The 18,173-nt window shown below is 38.2% G+C and overlaps 1 protein-coding gene across 3 annotated transcripts in view; it reads left to right on the top strand.

Annotated features, from left to right (window-relative positions):
- Positions 1-18,173, top strand: part of CTNNA3 (catenin alpha 3) — a 1,949,360-nt gene that overhangs the window by 1,266,743 nt on the left and 664,444 nt on the right. For all 3 annotated transcript variants that reach the window (XM_036734544.1, XM_036734545.1, XM_036734546.1), the window contains exon 11: positions 6,917-7,073. In XM_036734544.1, the coding sequence (XP_036590439.1) occupies positions 6,917-7,073 (157 nt within the window). The remainder of the gene's footprint in view (positions 1-6,916; positions 7,074-18,173) is intronic.

Below are 18,173 nucleotides of genomic sequence, written 5' to 3'. Positions count from 1 at the left end.
CAGTTGTTCCATGTATGGCACAGCCTTCAGAACATTTGTCAGCCTTGGCATCCTCCCCTGAATGTGTTGGAGTTGGAAAATGTCCTCCCTATGGTGTGGTGTCTAGAGCATATTTGAGATAAGTTCTGATGAGGACAGAGAACAGCAGGACTATCACCTCCTTCATTCTAGATACCTTGCCTTTCATGATGACCCAACAGGTGAGAAATGGGCCAAGAGCTTCCTTACACTTAACCCTGTACTTTTCAGTTTTCTCATGCTGGGCCTCCTATCACATTCCCACCTTGCCCCATGGTAATCCTTGGGTGGGTGTGAGATATCTTACGGGAAACTACCAAATATAGCATATGTCAGAGTAGAGCTGTGAAGGTGGGAGGGGAATTTAGAGTTCAGTCTTTGTCCTTAAATGATTAAGCTTTCTTTACGATTAAAATAAATTTCATCGCTGGATGCTACTATTTTTTCTTAAAGGTATTTTTTCATCTCCTTTGCACTGATGGACTCAGATGAAATATTACAAGAAAGCCTGCGATCATTTATCATTTCAAAAATAGGAGAGAAATTTAATGAACAATGCACTGCTTGTTTAAAATAAGGGGCAACAGTTCACATAATTTTAGCCTCCTTTTTTTAATCCAAAATTACTGTAAACATTTAACCTTAGTTTATGTGGTCAGAGTTTTCCTGGGCTGTATTTTTTTGCTTCATAAAGTGAGAGTATCCACAAAGAGGGAATGGGATTGTTCTACTGTCAAACCGGGGGCTCTGGTTTCATTTCTGCCCATAACCTTCATTTATTCTTGTTATCGTAGACTTACTATTCACATCTCCCTACTCCCCAATAGATAATACATCCGACCACTTCCTTCACTTTAAATTTTGATGTTTTTGTTTAAATATCCCAGCAAAATGGAAGGCCTTTGAAAGATTTTATTTTGGTGGCATTTCTTAGGTCCTTTCTCAGATCCTTGCAGCTGATAGTAATGGAGCAAGTAATAGATTTTATACAGGTGAATTGACTGAACTAAAAAATACTCAAAATTTCTCACGAATAAATCTCTAATCAAAGCCCTAACATTTAAATTACTTATATTATAAAATATAAATAAATTTTATTTGAATAAGAGTGAAAGAGAATTATTTGCCTTGCCCTCTACCCATTTCTAAATCTTTCTATTTTTAATTGTCTGTTGTACACACATGCACACATATATATGGCATATATGTGTATACCTATGCACATATCGATCTGTCTCTCTATCTATCTTTCTATTGACCCCTAAAATGGTAACTATGAAGACAACAAAACAATATAGAAAGACCCATATGAAGTAATATAAGGAATAATTAGCTAGCTTAAAATACACATTGATTATGCAGTTAATGAATATTCTGAGTTGTATCTAATATGTGTGTGTGTCTGACACACACATACATACACACTTAATTAGCTATATAGTCAATTTGTATTCTAAGTTAGTGTAACAACAATGCTGCTGGCTGCTACTGTGACTGTGTAAGGCCAATGACACCAGCACACACGAGGGGTACAAGCATGGGTTCTTTGATCTGCTTTTCTAAGGAAAACAACTTTAAGGGTTTTATAATCTCCACTAATATTAACATTAAATTTTGTTTTTGTTTCCCCTATTTTTGCCAATTCAATAGATAGAAGAAAGCATCCCAACATTGTCTTGATTTGAATATATAATTTTCATTGAATCCGAACAAGCTCTCTCTTTTTTATTCAAAAATTGTATGTTTTTTGTCATTTCTCCATTATGGAACCATAATTTTACCAGTGAATTGGAAGTCAGGTGATCTTGGTTTAAATTCCAGCTCTATTCTTTACTTTATGACTTTGGGCAAGTTAGATGACCTTTCTGAGCCTCCATTTCCCCTTCTGTAATACGAAAAGTTTGAATTTACTGATCTCTAATGTGACTTCCTTTGCTCAATTTTATGACCATGTTATGTGTTTTGAGAGATGGTAGTTTACTGGATAGAGAACTGATATGGAAGACAGGAAGGACTGAGCTTGTCATATATTGTTTGGCTTCTAGGCCAAGTCCTTAATGTCTCAGTGTCCCAGGAAACTCTCTGAATTCTAGAGGAGCTATAGCTCCACTATTGGTGGTAGTTCCCCACCATATGAAGATGAAATCACAGAGGGCATTTTAAAGCGATGTGTTGGGGTTTTTGTTTGCGCGCTCTCTCTCTCTCTCTGTCCATCTCTCTCTCTCTGTTTCTGTCTCTCTGTCTCTCTCTCTGTCTCTGTCTCTCTCTGTCTCTCTCTCTCTTTATATATATATATATATATATATATATATATATATATATATATATATATATATATATATATATATATTCCTTATCATTTTCAGATGTCAGAATTTATCTAATATTTGTGCCAAATACTTTCTTTGTGATCCATTTACAATTTCACAGGATCACAGATTTGGGACCTGGATCTTTTCAGACTTTGGAGGCCAAGTCCAATCCCTTAACTTTACAGATAAAGCAAGTGAAGTACATTTTAAAAACTATCCCAAGGTTACATAGGTAATAAGTGGAACCGTTGGAATTTAAACTCAAATCTTCTAATTCCAAATCCAGAACTCTTTCAACATATTCATCTTATTTTTCCTTTAAATATATTTTCGAAGTGATTTTTTAAATCACTGAAGTAGAGATTGAAACCTAGGTGGCAGAGTTGGCAGCCTTAGCTATTTAACCCTAGGCAGAGTCACTTAACCTCTGTCTCCCTCAGTTTCCTCACCTGCATAGCAGAGATGATAATAGTACCCACCTCTAGGATTTTTGATGGGATCCAATGAGATATTTGCAATGTGCTTTGCCACCCTCAAAGTTCCATATAAATTGAAGCTATTGATTCAAATAATCAATCATCCAGTTTGCGCAGAGTTAACATAAAAAGGCAGGATGAGAAGCAAAGGTGAGATAAAACAAAGCACTAAGTCTTCCTGTCTACGGATGACGAGCAGATGACATTAATGATGATATGATAGCTAACATTTACATAATGCCTACTGCGTGAGAAGCACCAAGCTAAGAGATCTGCAAATATTATCCCATTTTATCCTCCTAATAACCCTGGGAGGTAGGCGCTATGGTTATTCTCATTTTACAGTTGAGGAAACTGAGACTAAAAGAGGTCAAGTGACTTTTCCAGGGTCACAGAGCTAGTCAGTATGTGAGGCTGGGTTTGAATTCAGGTCTCTCTTTGACTTCAACCACGACATGCTATCCACTGCTACTTCTAATTTGATTAAAAGCATATGACCTAAGGGGCACAGGGAGGGACATTAGTCTACAAAAGAAGCCTAAGTGAGTCATGATGATCTTAGCTGAGATCAATAAGTCTTTGAAGATAATGAAGAAAAAGTGGATTTAAATGTTTTGTTTGTTTGTTTGTTTGGAGAGGGGAAGGCAGGGGAATTGGGGTTAAGTGACTTGCCCAAGGTCACACAGCCAGTAAATGTGTCAAGTGTTGGAGGCTGGATTTGAGCTCAGGTTCTCCTGACTCCCGGGCCAGTGCTCTCCTCATTGCACCACCTAGCTGCCCCTTTAAATGGGTTTTAATGGGATACAGGCACCCTTCAGGAATCCATCTCTGCTTATAGCTGAAGAAATTCAATGGATTCCATTGATTGCTCTCTTCGAAAGGCTTTGCAACCAGATCGGTGTGCTTATACTGTATTTTCAGCTCTCCATAAAGGAAACTAACTTGGACACTGAGTGTGTGTGTACACGTATATATGAGTATTGTTATTTAGTCAATTAGTTGTATCTAACTCTTTGGGATCCTATTTGTTTTTGTTGTTTTTTTGTGGCAAGGATGCTAGAGGGTTTTGCTATTTTCTTCTTTAGTTCATTTTACAGGTGAGGAAACTGAGGCAGAGAGGGTTGAGTCATTTGCCCATGGTCACACAGCTAGTAAGTATCTTAAACTCAGGTTCTCCTGACTCAAGACTGGGTACTCTCTTATTCACTGTGCCACCTAGCTGTCCTATGTCTGGGTGTGTGTACACACATATAATACACACACACACACACACACTACACTACACACACATATATATATATATATATATATACACACACATATAAATGCCTGCGTGTACATATTTATGTGTGTATGTGTGTACATATATATCTAGATTCATAGGCATATGCATACACACATGTGCATGTGTGTGTATGTGTATGTATATACACATTTTCCTCTCTGAAGTAGAAAACAGAAAAAAGTAAGGCCAAGATCCAGTACTTGATTTTGCTTGAGACCTGAAGCACGTTACCTCATCTTGTGAATGGAGCTTGATTTTAGGTTTTGACCAAACAGCAGAGCATCAGGGAACAAGGGCTGTTCTTCTCAGCCTATAATGTCATTTGTGTCAGGTAAATTAAATCAGTGGGAGGACCAAAAATTTTCTAAGGAAATGTAAGCGGCCCCATCTCCTCTAATACACATTCCCACTGAGGGTTCCTTACCAGTATTTGAAAAAACAAGCTGCTCTTTGTGGATGCCAATTCCCACCAACTCTTTGCACTCATGGCTGCCCAACTGTAGTACCAATGCAGCCCCAGGAATCAGAGCTATCATAGAGTGCACATGTTTACACCATAAGTTAATAGGTTAATAAACATTTGAAGCCAAAGAGACAAGGAGTGTGACAAAGCATTTGCTTGTGAAGTTGGTCCTAATTTCTTCAAAATTTAATGCCTTCCTCTCTTGTAAAAAAGGAATAGAATATTAAAATAATATTTTTTCTGCTTCTAGTTCCTAGCTTCTACTGTTCCCAATAAATTGTAGAGAGCCAGGCATATCCCTTAAATTAATGAACAGAAAAGATTTTTTTTTTAGTTATTTTTATTTGAAATGGACAAACCCCATGTCCTTTTGTCACTTCTGGTCAGCCTTGATACCTCTGTGGTATCTTTTACTATACATTTTTTTTGGAAGGTGGGTGGGGCTAGACCTGGAATTTCATTAGTAAGTGGAAATCTTAATGAGGAAACATCCTTGGAAGCCATTGCAAATCAGTATTCGCTTGATAACTTATAATACTAGAAACTTGCCTGAGGCACTGAGGTTAAGTGACTTGTCCAGGAATACAGAGCTCTGCATATATTGGAAGCAAGGCATGACTTCTGGTCTTTTGAATCATAAAACTACTACCTCTCCACTATGACTGAGGTGGGGAACCTGGGGCCTTGAGGCCACATGCAGCCCTCTAGGTACTCAAGTGGAGCTCTTTGACTGAATCTAAACAATTTAGAAGCTCAAGTGTGGCCCTTTGACTGAAGGGCCACATTTGAGAACCTAGAAGGCCACATGCAGCCTTGAAGCCTCAGGTTCCCCACCCCTGCTATGCCATGCTGCCTTATTGTATGTGGTTATATTTTTAAAAATCTTCTCATATTGTTTGTGTAGGTTGGTATTATCCTGGTTTTCTTTCTAGTTTTGTGATCTCTCCTTTTCTGCCTCCTTCAACACTGATTCTTCATTTAGCCTGACAAATACCAATATTCCTCACAGTTCTGTGTCCAGCCTTCCCTCCTCTTCCTAAACTTTTTGATGTTACCCATTCCCAGAGGCTCTCAATCAGTGGGCTCAAACCACTATCTCCAGAGCTTCAGTCTTGTAACTCCAGAACTGCCTACTGTGTACCTCCACCTGAGGGTCTTGCAAAATCTCAAACTTGGTGTGACTAGAACTTAACTCATCATCATTTTCACACCTGATCAGAGCCATAAATAGAAATTTTGATGCCTAGAGAAAAGGGGCAAAGGGGAAAGACCAGGAGGAAGCAGGGATAGATATATACTCAGGGAATATAGGAGGACCTCATTATCTCTTTTTTGGGGGGTTTATTGGCCTTTTTAGGAGACTTTTACATGACACTTGTGAGTGGGTGCAATGATGGTATGAGGAGATGGTCTACCCCATGGGGAATCCTGCCTGTGCCTCAGGAGCACAGCCAATGACACCCCCTTCCCCAACCTTTACCAAAAGAGATGAGTGTGGAAACATGTGGTAGTCATCTACTTTGACCATAAAATCAAGCAAGAAGGTATGATAAATTAAGTAATTGACCATTCACCAGCCATGGGGCCATTGCCTGGCCCTTTGGGGTGGTGGCTGGATAGAATAGGATCAACTGTTAGAGATATTGGGCCTAGTGGAGGTTGAAGGCATGAGGGCATGAGGAGATTATTTCCCAAGTCCTCAGCCCTTTCACCTTCCCTCTTGGTGCTCTTATCTCTCTACATGCTCTCTAGGTTACTACAGTAATTCTACTGGTGAGTATTGTGGTGAATGTTGGAGAAAATTTTCAGGAAATTTCCCTTCATTCCCAGCCTTGGATTTTGGGATCTGGGTGGCTAGAAGAAAGTTTTTCATTGCAGTGAGTGTGTGTGTGCGTGCGCGCGCGCGTGTGTGTGTGTGTGTGTGTGTGTGTGTGTGTATGGGTCTGTGTGTGTATGTGCATGTGCCTATGTGAATGTACATGTGAATGTATGTGCATGTGTGTGATTTTTGCACAAGTCTAGCCCTTGTCTACATCTTTCTAGAGGCTAAGACAAAGAGTACTTTTCATTGAGTTTTCTGTTGGCTTTCCTAGCATGACAATCCCTCCCGGCTTCCACTGCTTCCTAAGAGAACTTTAAATTAAAGATGGACTCTACTCTATAACTGAATTCTCTCCCTTGGCCAGTTCATTTGCAAAGGTCAAAATTCCTCTGTAAAGCAGTGTTTAGTTAGCAATCCGCTATGACTATACTGCCAAACAGAATGATTTATTCTATTTTGAATGGTAAAATTCTAGGCCTCTTCTACATATCAGTGACTATCTCACATAGTAACAGTATGTCACCATTTTGCATTCTCCAGGTTATCAATGCAGCCCTGGCTCTCACTGCCCGACCCAAAAGCCAGGCAGTGAAATCCAATATGGATATGTATAAACACCTGTGGGAGAACCACATCCACGTCCTCACTGAAGCAGTAGATGACATCACAAGCATTGATGACTTCCTTGCTGTATCTGGTAGGTCATTGATTAGGTTATGGATTTCTTATTCTTCCATCTTGAAGAATGTGTCCATTTTTTTAATAAATAATGATTGAGAAAAAAATTCTTTTTAATGTGAAACACTTTTTTGATTAAAATGGTATTAGAAGGTAAGGGGCCCCTACTTCTGTGAGTGGCCATAGCTTCAGTGATGAGCTGAAGGATTGCCAGCTCCATTAACCGTTTTCATGTTTTTCTTTAAACTTTTAGGTTTCAAAGAATAATTCACCTATTTTATTCAATTACAATCATTTCAATAAGCATTTATTAGCATATACTGTTTGTAAGGAGTTGTGCCAGGCAATAGGAATTGAAAGGGGAAAAAAAAATCCTAAAATCAGGAAGTTCCATTCTACAGGTAAAAATATTTTATCTCAGTTTTAGAAGTATTGATTTTGAGGGAGTTACTTCTTAAAAAGTAGTAAAAAGGTTACATCAAGAAGAATTATGGGGGTTAGGGGTTATTTCATTTCAAGTCAGTAAATGGCTACATGCCAACGATGTGTAATCTGTCATCACTTGCTGGACATGTGCCAGGCACGGTGCAGGGTAAAATTACACTTCCCTTAAGAAGCTTTCATACTGTTTAGAGGAAAAACAGCAGCCATAGTGGAGAATTAAATAAAAAAATAGGAAAAGTTATATGAAATGATTCCTGGAGGAAGGAGGAGAAGAAAATCAGAAAAGACTATGTATAAAACACGGAGAGGCAGCTAGGTGGCCCAGTGGATGGAGCACTGGCTTGGGAATCTAGAAGGCCTGAATTCACGTACACCCCCATAAAGTTACGACCTGTGTGATGCTGGGCAAGTCACTCAACCTCTCTTTGCCTCAGTTTCCCCATCTGTAAAATGGGCATAATAATATCACTTACCTCAGAGGTTTGGTCTAAAGAGCAAATAAGCTAATTATAAAGTGCCTAGCACAGTACCTGACACACAGTAGGTGCTATATAAATCTTAATTGTTATTATTAAAGGAAGAGAATACTCTTTGTCTCCTGTTTTCCCCACCACCTTCTTCTGTTTGAATGCAGAGCTCCTTTCCTGGCTCTCACATCCAACATGGCCCTCAGTGCCCTCCTGGGTATTTTGAGGAAGCATCTGTCTAACAAATCCAAGAAGTGATTCTGCAAATCTAAATATAATAATAATTGAAGTTACTTAAAAATTCCATCTGAGCAGGAATGATCAACCACTTATCACAAATTGGCTAGGCATCTCCAGGGATCATAAAATCACTCCAGTTAAGCCACATAATAAAATCATTAAAAAAACCCAGAAAACTTAGGTTTTAATAAGCATTAGAACAGAAAGGAGATATCTTGGAGGACTCTGACTCTGTACCTTTATTTAAATATGCTTTCTTCCCCCTCCATATTAAAAGCACTTTTAGGTTATGAAGATTTTATGGTTACCTTTCACCCCCTGGGACATTTTATTGACTCCTTGAGGAGCAGAAATGCTTGCTGTTTATTTTAAAAATGCAAATAATCATTAGTTTTCCTTTTTTTTTTTTTACTTTTTACAGTTTCTTAAACCAGTATCTATACATATGAAAATATGAGTGTGTCACTGTGCATGCTGGGTTTGTTGCTTTCTGTTCCCATCTATCTATGCCCTGAGGAAAAAGGGAAAAAAAAACTCTATGTGTGTGTGTGGGGAGGGCATAGAGACAATTCTGTTTTCAGAAGTAAGAGAATTGATAGTCTCACTCTCAAATCAAGGCACAAGGAAGCTCTCTTATAAATTAGACCTTTCTAAATAGAAAGTTTGTAGAAGCCTTTTTATTTTTCAAAATGATATAATCTTTGGGTTAAAAATATCCCATACCCCTCATTTGTCTTGAAGTCCATCTGCAAATTTGTAGAATGTCAGAGGAAAGGATCTAAGAGACCATCAAGACCAACCGTTTCCTAAACAGGAATCCCTGTCAGTGAGCCATCGATGACTTCCAAGTGATGTGAACTCCCTATTTCCAGAGGTATCTTACTCTGTTTTGGACTATCTCTGATTATTATGAAATATTTCTTTGTATCGGTCTAACACTTCCTCTGCTACAACCTTTAACCATTGTTCCTTTTTCTGGCTATTGGTACCTTAAAACATATCATGTGAGGAGATCCATTGCATTTCATCTGATGACTGTCACCTATTCTAAGCAAGGTATGCAGAGGAATTTTAAGATACAGCCCTATGTTGAGTAACATGGAAAAACATTGAACCTGGAGTCAGAGGGCATGTATAAGGACCTCCTCCATCACTCATTAGCTGTGTAACCTTTGGTAAATCTCTTAAAGTCTGGTTGTTCACCTGTAAAATCAGGGCATTCTGAACTAGACAGTCTCTGAAGCCCTTTCCATCTCTTCATCTCTGATCTTATGATCGTATGGTACAAAGGTTTGCTTCCCACAGGTTTTTATGCTGTTACACAGGATCCACCCACTGGCAGGTATTTTGCCAATTTAATTTCAGCATCATCCATTTTGGGATTCTGCAAAGATGCCATTGGAAACTAGCAACAGTTGAATTCTGAGCTTGGGAAATACAAGTAATTCAATGTCATTCTAAAACTAAGAAGAGAGTGTAACCAAGAGGAAAAACTTATTGAATCCACCTCATTCTCCTCTCCGGAGGAGCTTCAAATTGGCTAAAATTAGCAGGTCTCCTTTGGGCATTTACTAACATATACATACACGCATACAATATACACATACATACATCTATATGTATATGTGTATATATCGTATATACGAAAACTCAGATGATGAGCTGTCATGAATAACACCCTGAAGTGACAGAGTTTCCAGGTAATTAATAATCAATTCATTAATTCAGTTAGCTAATAATCAGTAAATTGGTTATGATCAATGGCTTCTTTTGGTAACCAAAGACCCCAAGGGAACCTCCAAAACAACTTAAATAAGGTGTTTACTTTCTGATAGGGAACTTCCCTGACAAGTGAAATTCAACCCTGACTGGTAGACATTTAATAAGGAGGTGGGCTAAAAGTGTTCAGCTCCTCCTGCTGTGAACAAGATTCAGCAGCCTCCAGAAATCTGGGCAGGTGAAGCCATTTCCATCTGGACTTCTCTGGTTCGTTTTTTCCTTCATCAACTGGGTCATCTTAAACTCTAGTGGAGGGGATCAAGGACAGAAATTCCTTCTTCCAGAGTAAGGGCTTACCCCTAGCTGGATTCTCTTTATACTTTAAAAAGAAATTGGTTATCCCAGTTGGGAGGTTAAAGAACATGTACCTCGGGGACTAAGAGTAATCTTATGACTTCTTCATGCCCTTAAGAGACTAACTTACCTCTTCAAGTATATGGTCTTAAAAATAGGAAGAAGAGCATGGATCACAAGTTTATAGTTATTAATATAATAATATAATATTGATTTCTCTCAGACAATTAGAACCTTGACTAAATCCTATGTGATTTCCATCTAATCCAAAGACTCCCTCCACCCCTCCCCATTTCCTGGATTTTTCCCACTTAACACTATTGGAATTGATAAACAAAAGTAATTAGTGATTGTAGGCAGATAATTTTATTTTATTTTGAGGGGGGAAGGCAGGGCAATTGGGTTTAAGTGACTTACCCAAGGTCACACAGCTAGTAAGCGTGTCAAGTGTCTGCGGCTGGATTTGAACTCAGATCCTCCTGACTCCAGGGCCAGTGCTCTACTCACTGTGCCACCTAGCTGCTTCCAAATTTTATTTTTTTTGTTATGCAAAGCAAACATTGTCTTTTAATACTTCTTTAAATGATCACATTTCAAACTTTGCAATGAGCAGTAACACAGTCACATGGTGACTTCTTTTGCAAAGGTGGAGAATTTGTGGTCATTATGTCATCTGCTCCTGAGTCACACATGTACACATGCTCTTAGTTGTAGTATTGAAGACAATGAATTTCTAGGATATCAGCCAGATTTAAGGATAACCAGTGCCGTCACCACAAAATAATCATAATAATTTATGCATTTTTAAAGTTTCTATTCCATTGTTTCATGGAACATAAGAGTCTTGAATAAAGAAACTATGCTACTTAAACTTGGTATCTTTCCCCTGACCCTTATTGCAGTATTGTGTTCACATACAATTATCTAATAAATAAATGTTAGTTGTTATAGTTGTTTTTAATTGCATTTGGATCACAAAAGAAAAAAAAAGTAATTACATTCTAACTACATTTGAAGGAATTAGATGGACCAACCAAGTTTCAAAACTCCTAAAATATCAAAGCATTTATGAATTTAAAGTTATCTTGTCTGACCTACTTAGCCTTCAGCTACTGGAAATTCATTAAAGGATTTAGAAGTTGAAATTTATGTGCTCTGATCAGTTCCTTCATAGTGGAAAATGATCAAAATGAAGCTTCTGAATAAAAAAAAATCATGAAAATGTATTAAGTTTGTGCTCAGATCTGTACTAAGGGCAGTGAGCACAAATGGAAATAAAGATACAATCTTGTTTTCAAGAATCTCATATTCTCATGTCCTAATTGGAGGAGGGGACACATGAAAGAAAGTTCTGCTACAGTGCAGTTGGGAAGGCCCAGAAGTCTTAAAATTGAAACCAAAGGATAGATGACAAAGAACAAGGTTTCTTAAGGTAAACGACAATGCCTGGTGGCCTGGAGGGCATAGATGCGGGATAGATGATAAGGCCTAGTGGTCTTCCATTTTACGTGAAGAAATAGAGCTAGTGATTCCCTTTCATGTATATGGTATGAGTAGTCAAGCTGGTCAGGTAGGATCTGGGGAGGGGGCAGAGTAGAATAGGTGGCTAACTATTGGGTCAGTATTGGAAAAATTGGAAAGTGAAGTCAGAAAAGGGTCAATGGCCTGAGAAAAGTATTTAAGGGTAGAGGGATTGGTGATCTTACTGAGGGTGAAGAATAGTTTTGGGAGAAGTGAGACCTCCAGAGAGCTGGAGTGATAGGACATGAGAAAAGTCAAGGCCAGAGTTTGTGATAAAAACAAAACAGAACAACAAAACACATTCAGGGAATGGAGAAATCCAGGGTGTGCTCCTTCTTCTGTGTAGAGGAAGTACACTAGAGGAGGAGGTCATGGGTTGTTTGGAATTTGGAAAGTAGGTGACTAGGGAGTTTGAGGCAGCATTGTCATGGTTGCTCTGGCTTCCTTTCTCTAATGTGTCACCCATGAAACGTGTTCATCATTGACTGGGTGTTTTTCAAAGTCAAAAATTTTGAAAACAATAGACCCAAGAGGTAATTTTTTTCTGGGTCCTCTGATTTTGCCTTAAGCAAAAAAACATAGATGTGACTTTTTCAGTTCCATACCCCTGAGCTGATGATCTTATGAAAGCTTTATCAAAACATTGTGATTTGCCTTTGGGTATTTACCAGCTAAGATCCAAACCAAAGAAAAGTGAAGAATGATTTGATTACCGGATGCCAAAATCAAGGTTTATAACAAGAATTTGTGGGCTTTGGTCAGTTTCATAAAAATAGCCATAGGTACCAGTAATGCTTAACACAATACGTCTTCATTACAGTATATTTTAGCTCAAGCAAGGGAAGACCTAGGACCTAACTTGAGACCCCCTTCAGGGAGGTTCGTAGAACTTACATATGACAGTCTTTGAGCCACACAAGGAGGAGAAAGGAGGGTCAGTGATAAGTCGCCGCTAGGCCATCCTAGGACTTAGGAGGAACTAGGACACTAGAGAACACTAGACTTAGAGGATTTGGTTTGAATTCTGATTCTGCCTCTCCCTATCTGTAACATGGGGCAAGGCACCTCATTTCTTTATTCCACAGTTTCGTCAATGCAGTGAAAGGTTTAGATTAGTGGCCTTGAAGGACCCTCTCAGGTCTATAGGTATCATTGTACAAGCTGGCACAGACTGGTTACACCAATCTCACCCTCTTCATTGTGCAAGACGCTTGGGGCCTTCAAGATATTTACATGCAGTCAACTCCAACAGTACAGATGTGGGTCCTGAATGCCAAAGGGGCCCTGAATGTCTAACTCTGCTTCAGGCATGTCTGATTGGCTTGTCATTTCTGATGTCACAGGTGGAAAGTGTTAAAAATTGGTCAGTGAGGCCTCAGCTATGCACAAATAAGGTGTGACTGTTTCCGGCATAATGTATACCGTTTCTGAGAATTGTAACATCAGGTGTAAGAAAAGGGTATTTTTTGAGAAGAGGCTATCAAAAGTGAACAGAGATGTCAACCTAAGTTGTTTGTTTGTTTTTGACATTTTCACAGTTAGTATTAGGAAAAAAAAATGCTTTAACAATCTTCTAGCTCAGCCCCTTCATTTGACCAGAAATTCAGTCCTAAACACTTGCCCAAGGTCATATAGTTTATCTGCCTCATTATGGTTCCCTTAACCTTGACATACTCTCCTGCAAGTTATTATTGTTATCTAATAAATGCACAAATTTCACAGGATCAAAATGTTAAGATAATGTTATTCAAACAAATCACTGTTAAAATTCAGTGAAATGTTGATAAAATTGGCTTCTTTGGTAAGGGGAAAAAGTGTTTCTGGAAAATATTTCTATTATGAAACACAATCGCTAAAAAGCATAACCAAGTAATTTTTTCCCATGATTTTCTTTCAAGCATAAAATAGTACCTGTCTCTAATTGAGTGTCTGAGTGAATACAAACTATCATGATAATAGAATACAAAAAGTAGGTCTCCTTCCTCTCTTCCCCACTGAAGTTTGAAACAGATTTTCAGGTTACATAAAGAAATGACTGCTTTAATCAGTTACTAAGTATTTGAGTATCTGTGTGGGCCCGACACTGCTAGTCCTTGTGGGAGATACAAAAGAAGCACCACGAGGCGATGTCTAAGATATTTGCTCCCTATGAAAAGCCCTAGGGTCATTTCTATGCTTTGGTACCTGATCATGAGGATTTTTTAATCGTGTGTCTCTGTGTATGTATGTGCATTGGCAATTGGGTAGGGTTTGATGATATTGACCTGTGAAATACTAAATTGTGTATTCAAGGCTTATTACATTGGACCCTATTCTATCTCCCACTTATACACCTTGCGGTTTCAGCTGAAATAGACAGGTTACCCACTGTCCATAGGTCCCACATTTCACTTCCTTGTCTTTGAACTTCACTTTGATTGAATATTTCTTCCACCTGTCATTCATTTCCCCATAACAACACTGACAATCAGAATCTTATTCAACCTTAAAGGGTCATTGCAAATGTTGCTACATCATCCATGAAACCTTCCCTGAATACTGCCCTTAGTTACGAGAAATGATTATACTGCCCTTAAATTTCCATTTGAGCTTTAAAAAAAGGTATAATTATATTTATATCTTTCGGTTTCCACAACTCAGTTCAAGGCCCTTTTGCAAAGGTGAATTAAGACCTTCTGAATCTCTCAGCACCAAGGTTTTACAAGTTTTCTAAGAAGTCTAATACACACACACATATAATGTGTATGTATATATCTATGTATATATGTATATGTGTGTATGCACGTACACATGTACATACACATACACAGATATATATATACACATGCTTATGTGTACATATATACACACATATGTATATACACACATATATTTGAATGTGAACATGTAAAATATAGGCCAGCTAGGTCACACATTGGATAGAGTGCCAGGCCTGTAGTCAAGAGGACTCATCCTTGAGTTCGAATCTGGCCTTAGACATTTACTAGTTGTGTGACCCTGGACAAGTCACTTAACCCTGTTTCCATTACTTTCCTCATCTGTAAGATGAGCTGGAGAAGGAAATGGCAAGCCCCGCCAGTATCTTTGCCAATAAAATCCCAAATGAGTCATGAAGAGTTGGACATAACTGAACATGACTGAACAACATCACATGCGAAACATATGTCTATGTACCTTATAAAATTTAAAGGAATACATGGAACTCCCAATTATCCCAAAGGATGGCCCTTTAATACCTCAACCATCTTTCATCTGTTTGGGTATTCCTTTCATTGAAACAGATTTTAACCCCCTCTGTGTTTTATTAGATGGTTTTCAAGGCTCATCGTAATTAAAAATTAATTTTCCTATAATCAACATGGTGGTGATCTCAAACACATGAAACAGATTGGTCCTTGAATAATAGACATAATCCATCAGCAGGTCTATCTTTAAATATTTCTATCTAAAGCTTACATTTGCATAGTTTCCAGCAACCCAGGGTGACCTCTACATCCCAAAGGGAAATCATAGTAAGAAGTGACTGGACTTGAAGTCATTATATCACTCTGAAAAAAGGAAAATTTAGTCATAGGCAGAAACCTGCAATACATGTTACACCAACGGTATTAACATTCCTTCTAAAAATTCTAATCACAACCTATTTATGCCAGTCTGGGCTATACAGCTCTTGCCCACCTCCTCCCATGAACTCACTACCAGGGGGCCTTTAGATGTGCTGGAAGTTTTCTTGATGTTGAAAGAATACCAGTGTAGCACACAGGCTGCCCATGAATTATCATTTACTTTTGCCACGTGACAAGCACGTCTACTTTTTGAATCATGCATTTCTTTGATACCTGCCTTTATTCCAAGTCTTCCTAATTCCTTATTTATTGGAGCAAGTAGATTGTCCAATGGTTAGATCATGAGTCCTGGAGTCAGGAAGCCCTGAATTCAAATCCTGCCTCAGATACTAGCTCTCTGACCCTGCCTGCATCACTCTGCCTATATCTGCCTCAGTTTTCTTACTAGGAAAATGGGGATAATAATAGTAGCCTCCTCTCAGGGTTGTTAATAGGCATCAAATGAGTTAATGTTTATAAAATGCTTTGGAAATCTGAAATTACTACATAAATGATAGCTATTATTATGTGTTAAAGCACGTTTATACTTATCACCTAGCTTTAGCTTTCCATTTTTCTCTGAGCGAGTCAGTTTCCATGACTTGTAGTCATATAAGAATACTGGCACAATATTGTTATTAAGATGTGCCTTTGGTTCTTAGAGAAGTTTAATTTCATTAAAGGAGGTTTGCTGTTTCCCAAAAGCAATCCCACCCACCTTCCTTCCTGTTTAATTCTGACTCCAACCCCTGTAAATGAACAGTTATTCCAATTTAAATATATATAATTGTACGCATACACAGAAGATCTATCTAACTGCAGGTCATGATGTCATAATCTGGACAGGAGGCATTCTTTATCCACTTGGTTTTTCCTGTGTGCATATTTAGGACAAACTTTTTTGGGTGGTATGGAATCTAGTCTAGGTGATCCTTTAGTTTTTTAGGGTGTGAGACAACTAATGCAATCTCATTCATAAACAGGAGCCTTTACAGAACTTCTTCTAGAGGAAATCCCTGTTGAACTTGGACTATGGAATAATCCTCAATCAAAGTGGCAACCCCCTTTGGCAAAGTTATAGTTCTGTTCTAACTCTTCTGATATTAGTGATTGAAGGTCCTAAAACAAGGTTTTCTCTACTGTTATCCCTTTCAAGCTGGCTCTAATGTATGCATGAGAGACACCTTATTGGAAGAGAGTCCTTAGCATAATATTTTGTTCTACACAATAAAAAAACTTTTTAATAGTCAAAAATAAACATATAGAAGGAATATGCAATATCCAAATCTATCAGTTTGTGATTTTAAAGATGTACTCTTTTCCAGTCAGTCCCTGACCTCAATGAGCTCATATTCTAATGGAGACAACAACACTTAAATAATTACATACATGCCACTTATATGCAGAGTAGATGGAAGATAATTTTTGAGAAAAAACAGAAATGGTGAAGTGGGGGTAGGAGGGGAGATTTGGAAGAGCCTCTAAGATAATACCCAGTTTTGAAAACTTGCCTGTCCCCTACCCAAGGATGCCATTAACATGTGTATATTATTAGCATAAAATTTCATAAAAATGGGAAGGAAGGCATATAGGTCAGTAAAGAATGCATAACACTTTTTAATAATACAAAACATACTTAGCACACCATTTTATTTATAAGTTGGTTTTAACATTTTAATTGGAATTTTAAGTTTGAAATGTACCAATAAACCAATACTGTTGTTCAAATTTTAATTTTTATAACAGCTACTTGTAAAGTTGAGCATAATTAGTTGTAGGAAATTAAAACAGTATATTGATTGCAAATTCAAAGAAACCTTTTAACAAGCATAAAAAATAAAGTGAATTTGCAAAGAGAAGGAAATCCTTAAAGGAACTATATTTTTTGAAAAAATAATGTATTTTTCCTCAGTAATAGAATTATTGTCACGCAAAAAAATGGTCCTAGTGCATGACTCATGAGAATAGGACAGAGAGAATATGGAGCAGGATTTAAGGATCCTGGGCCTAGGTCTCTATAAGGCACATTGGGTTCAGGCTTGATGGCATCATGAGAAGCAGATGATTCCATCCCTCACAGAGGGTTTTTCCAGGGTAGAATATGCCCTCTGCCCATGGACTGAATAGCAGGTGAAAAAATAGAGATGAGGAAGGGCATTGGTTGAAAAGGGTCCAAGCAGGGATGGGGAAACCTGTATCCTGAGGTCACATGTGGCCCTCTAGGTCCTCAAGTGTGGTCCTTTGACTGAATCCAACCACGTGGCCTCAAGGCCACAGGGTACCCCCTTCCTGCCCCACTGCCAGAAGTCCAGGCTGCAAATAAGTGGTTTAAGACTTATACTGTCTAGAAGAATTTCAAGAATTCCTGCCACTAGGCTAATCTTGGATGCCCAGGGTATGCTCTTGCGCACCTTTTCCATAAACATTGTTATGGTGTAATGGAGGAGTTGTTGGATGGGGCATCTTAGGAACTGGATCTGAGCCACCATCAAAACATTCAAGGAAATCTGGTCCAGTCCTCTCATTGCATAGGGAAACTATAGCTCAGAGAAGATAAATAACTTCTCCATGATTAAATAGTTAATAATTATCAGAAGTTTAATTTGAACTCAGGTCACTGTGACCCTAAATCTCCCTATATTATTATTTGTTTCTTCATCTGTAAAACAAAGAATACAATGTAGGTCATTTCTAGCTCACAGAGTTTTGAGATCAAGTGAAATGTATAAAAAAACATTCCAAAAGCTTTACAGTCCTACAACAGTGATG

The sequence above is a fragment of the Trichosurus vulpecula genome, chromosome 8 (genome assembly GCF_011100635.1).
Source record: "Trichosurus vulpecula isolate mTriVul1 chromosome 8, mTriVul1.pri, whole genome shotgun sequence".
In the NCBI taxonomy this organism is placed as follows: domain Eukaryota; kingdom Metazoa; phylum Chordata; class Mammalia; order Diprotodontia; family Phalangeridae; genus Trichosurus; species Trichosurus vulpecula.
Note: the sequence above shows the minus strand (reverse complement) of the source record. Positions and strands in the feature narration are given on the sequence as shown.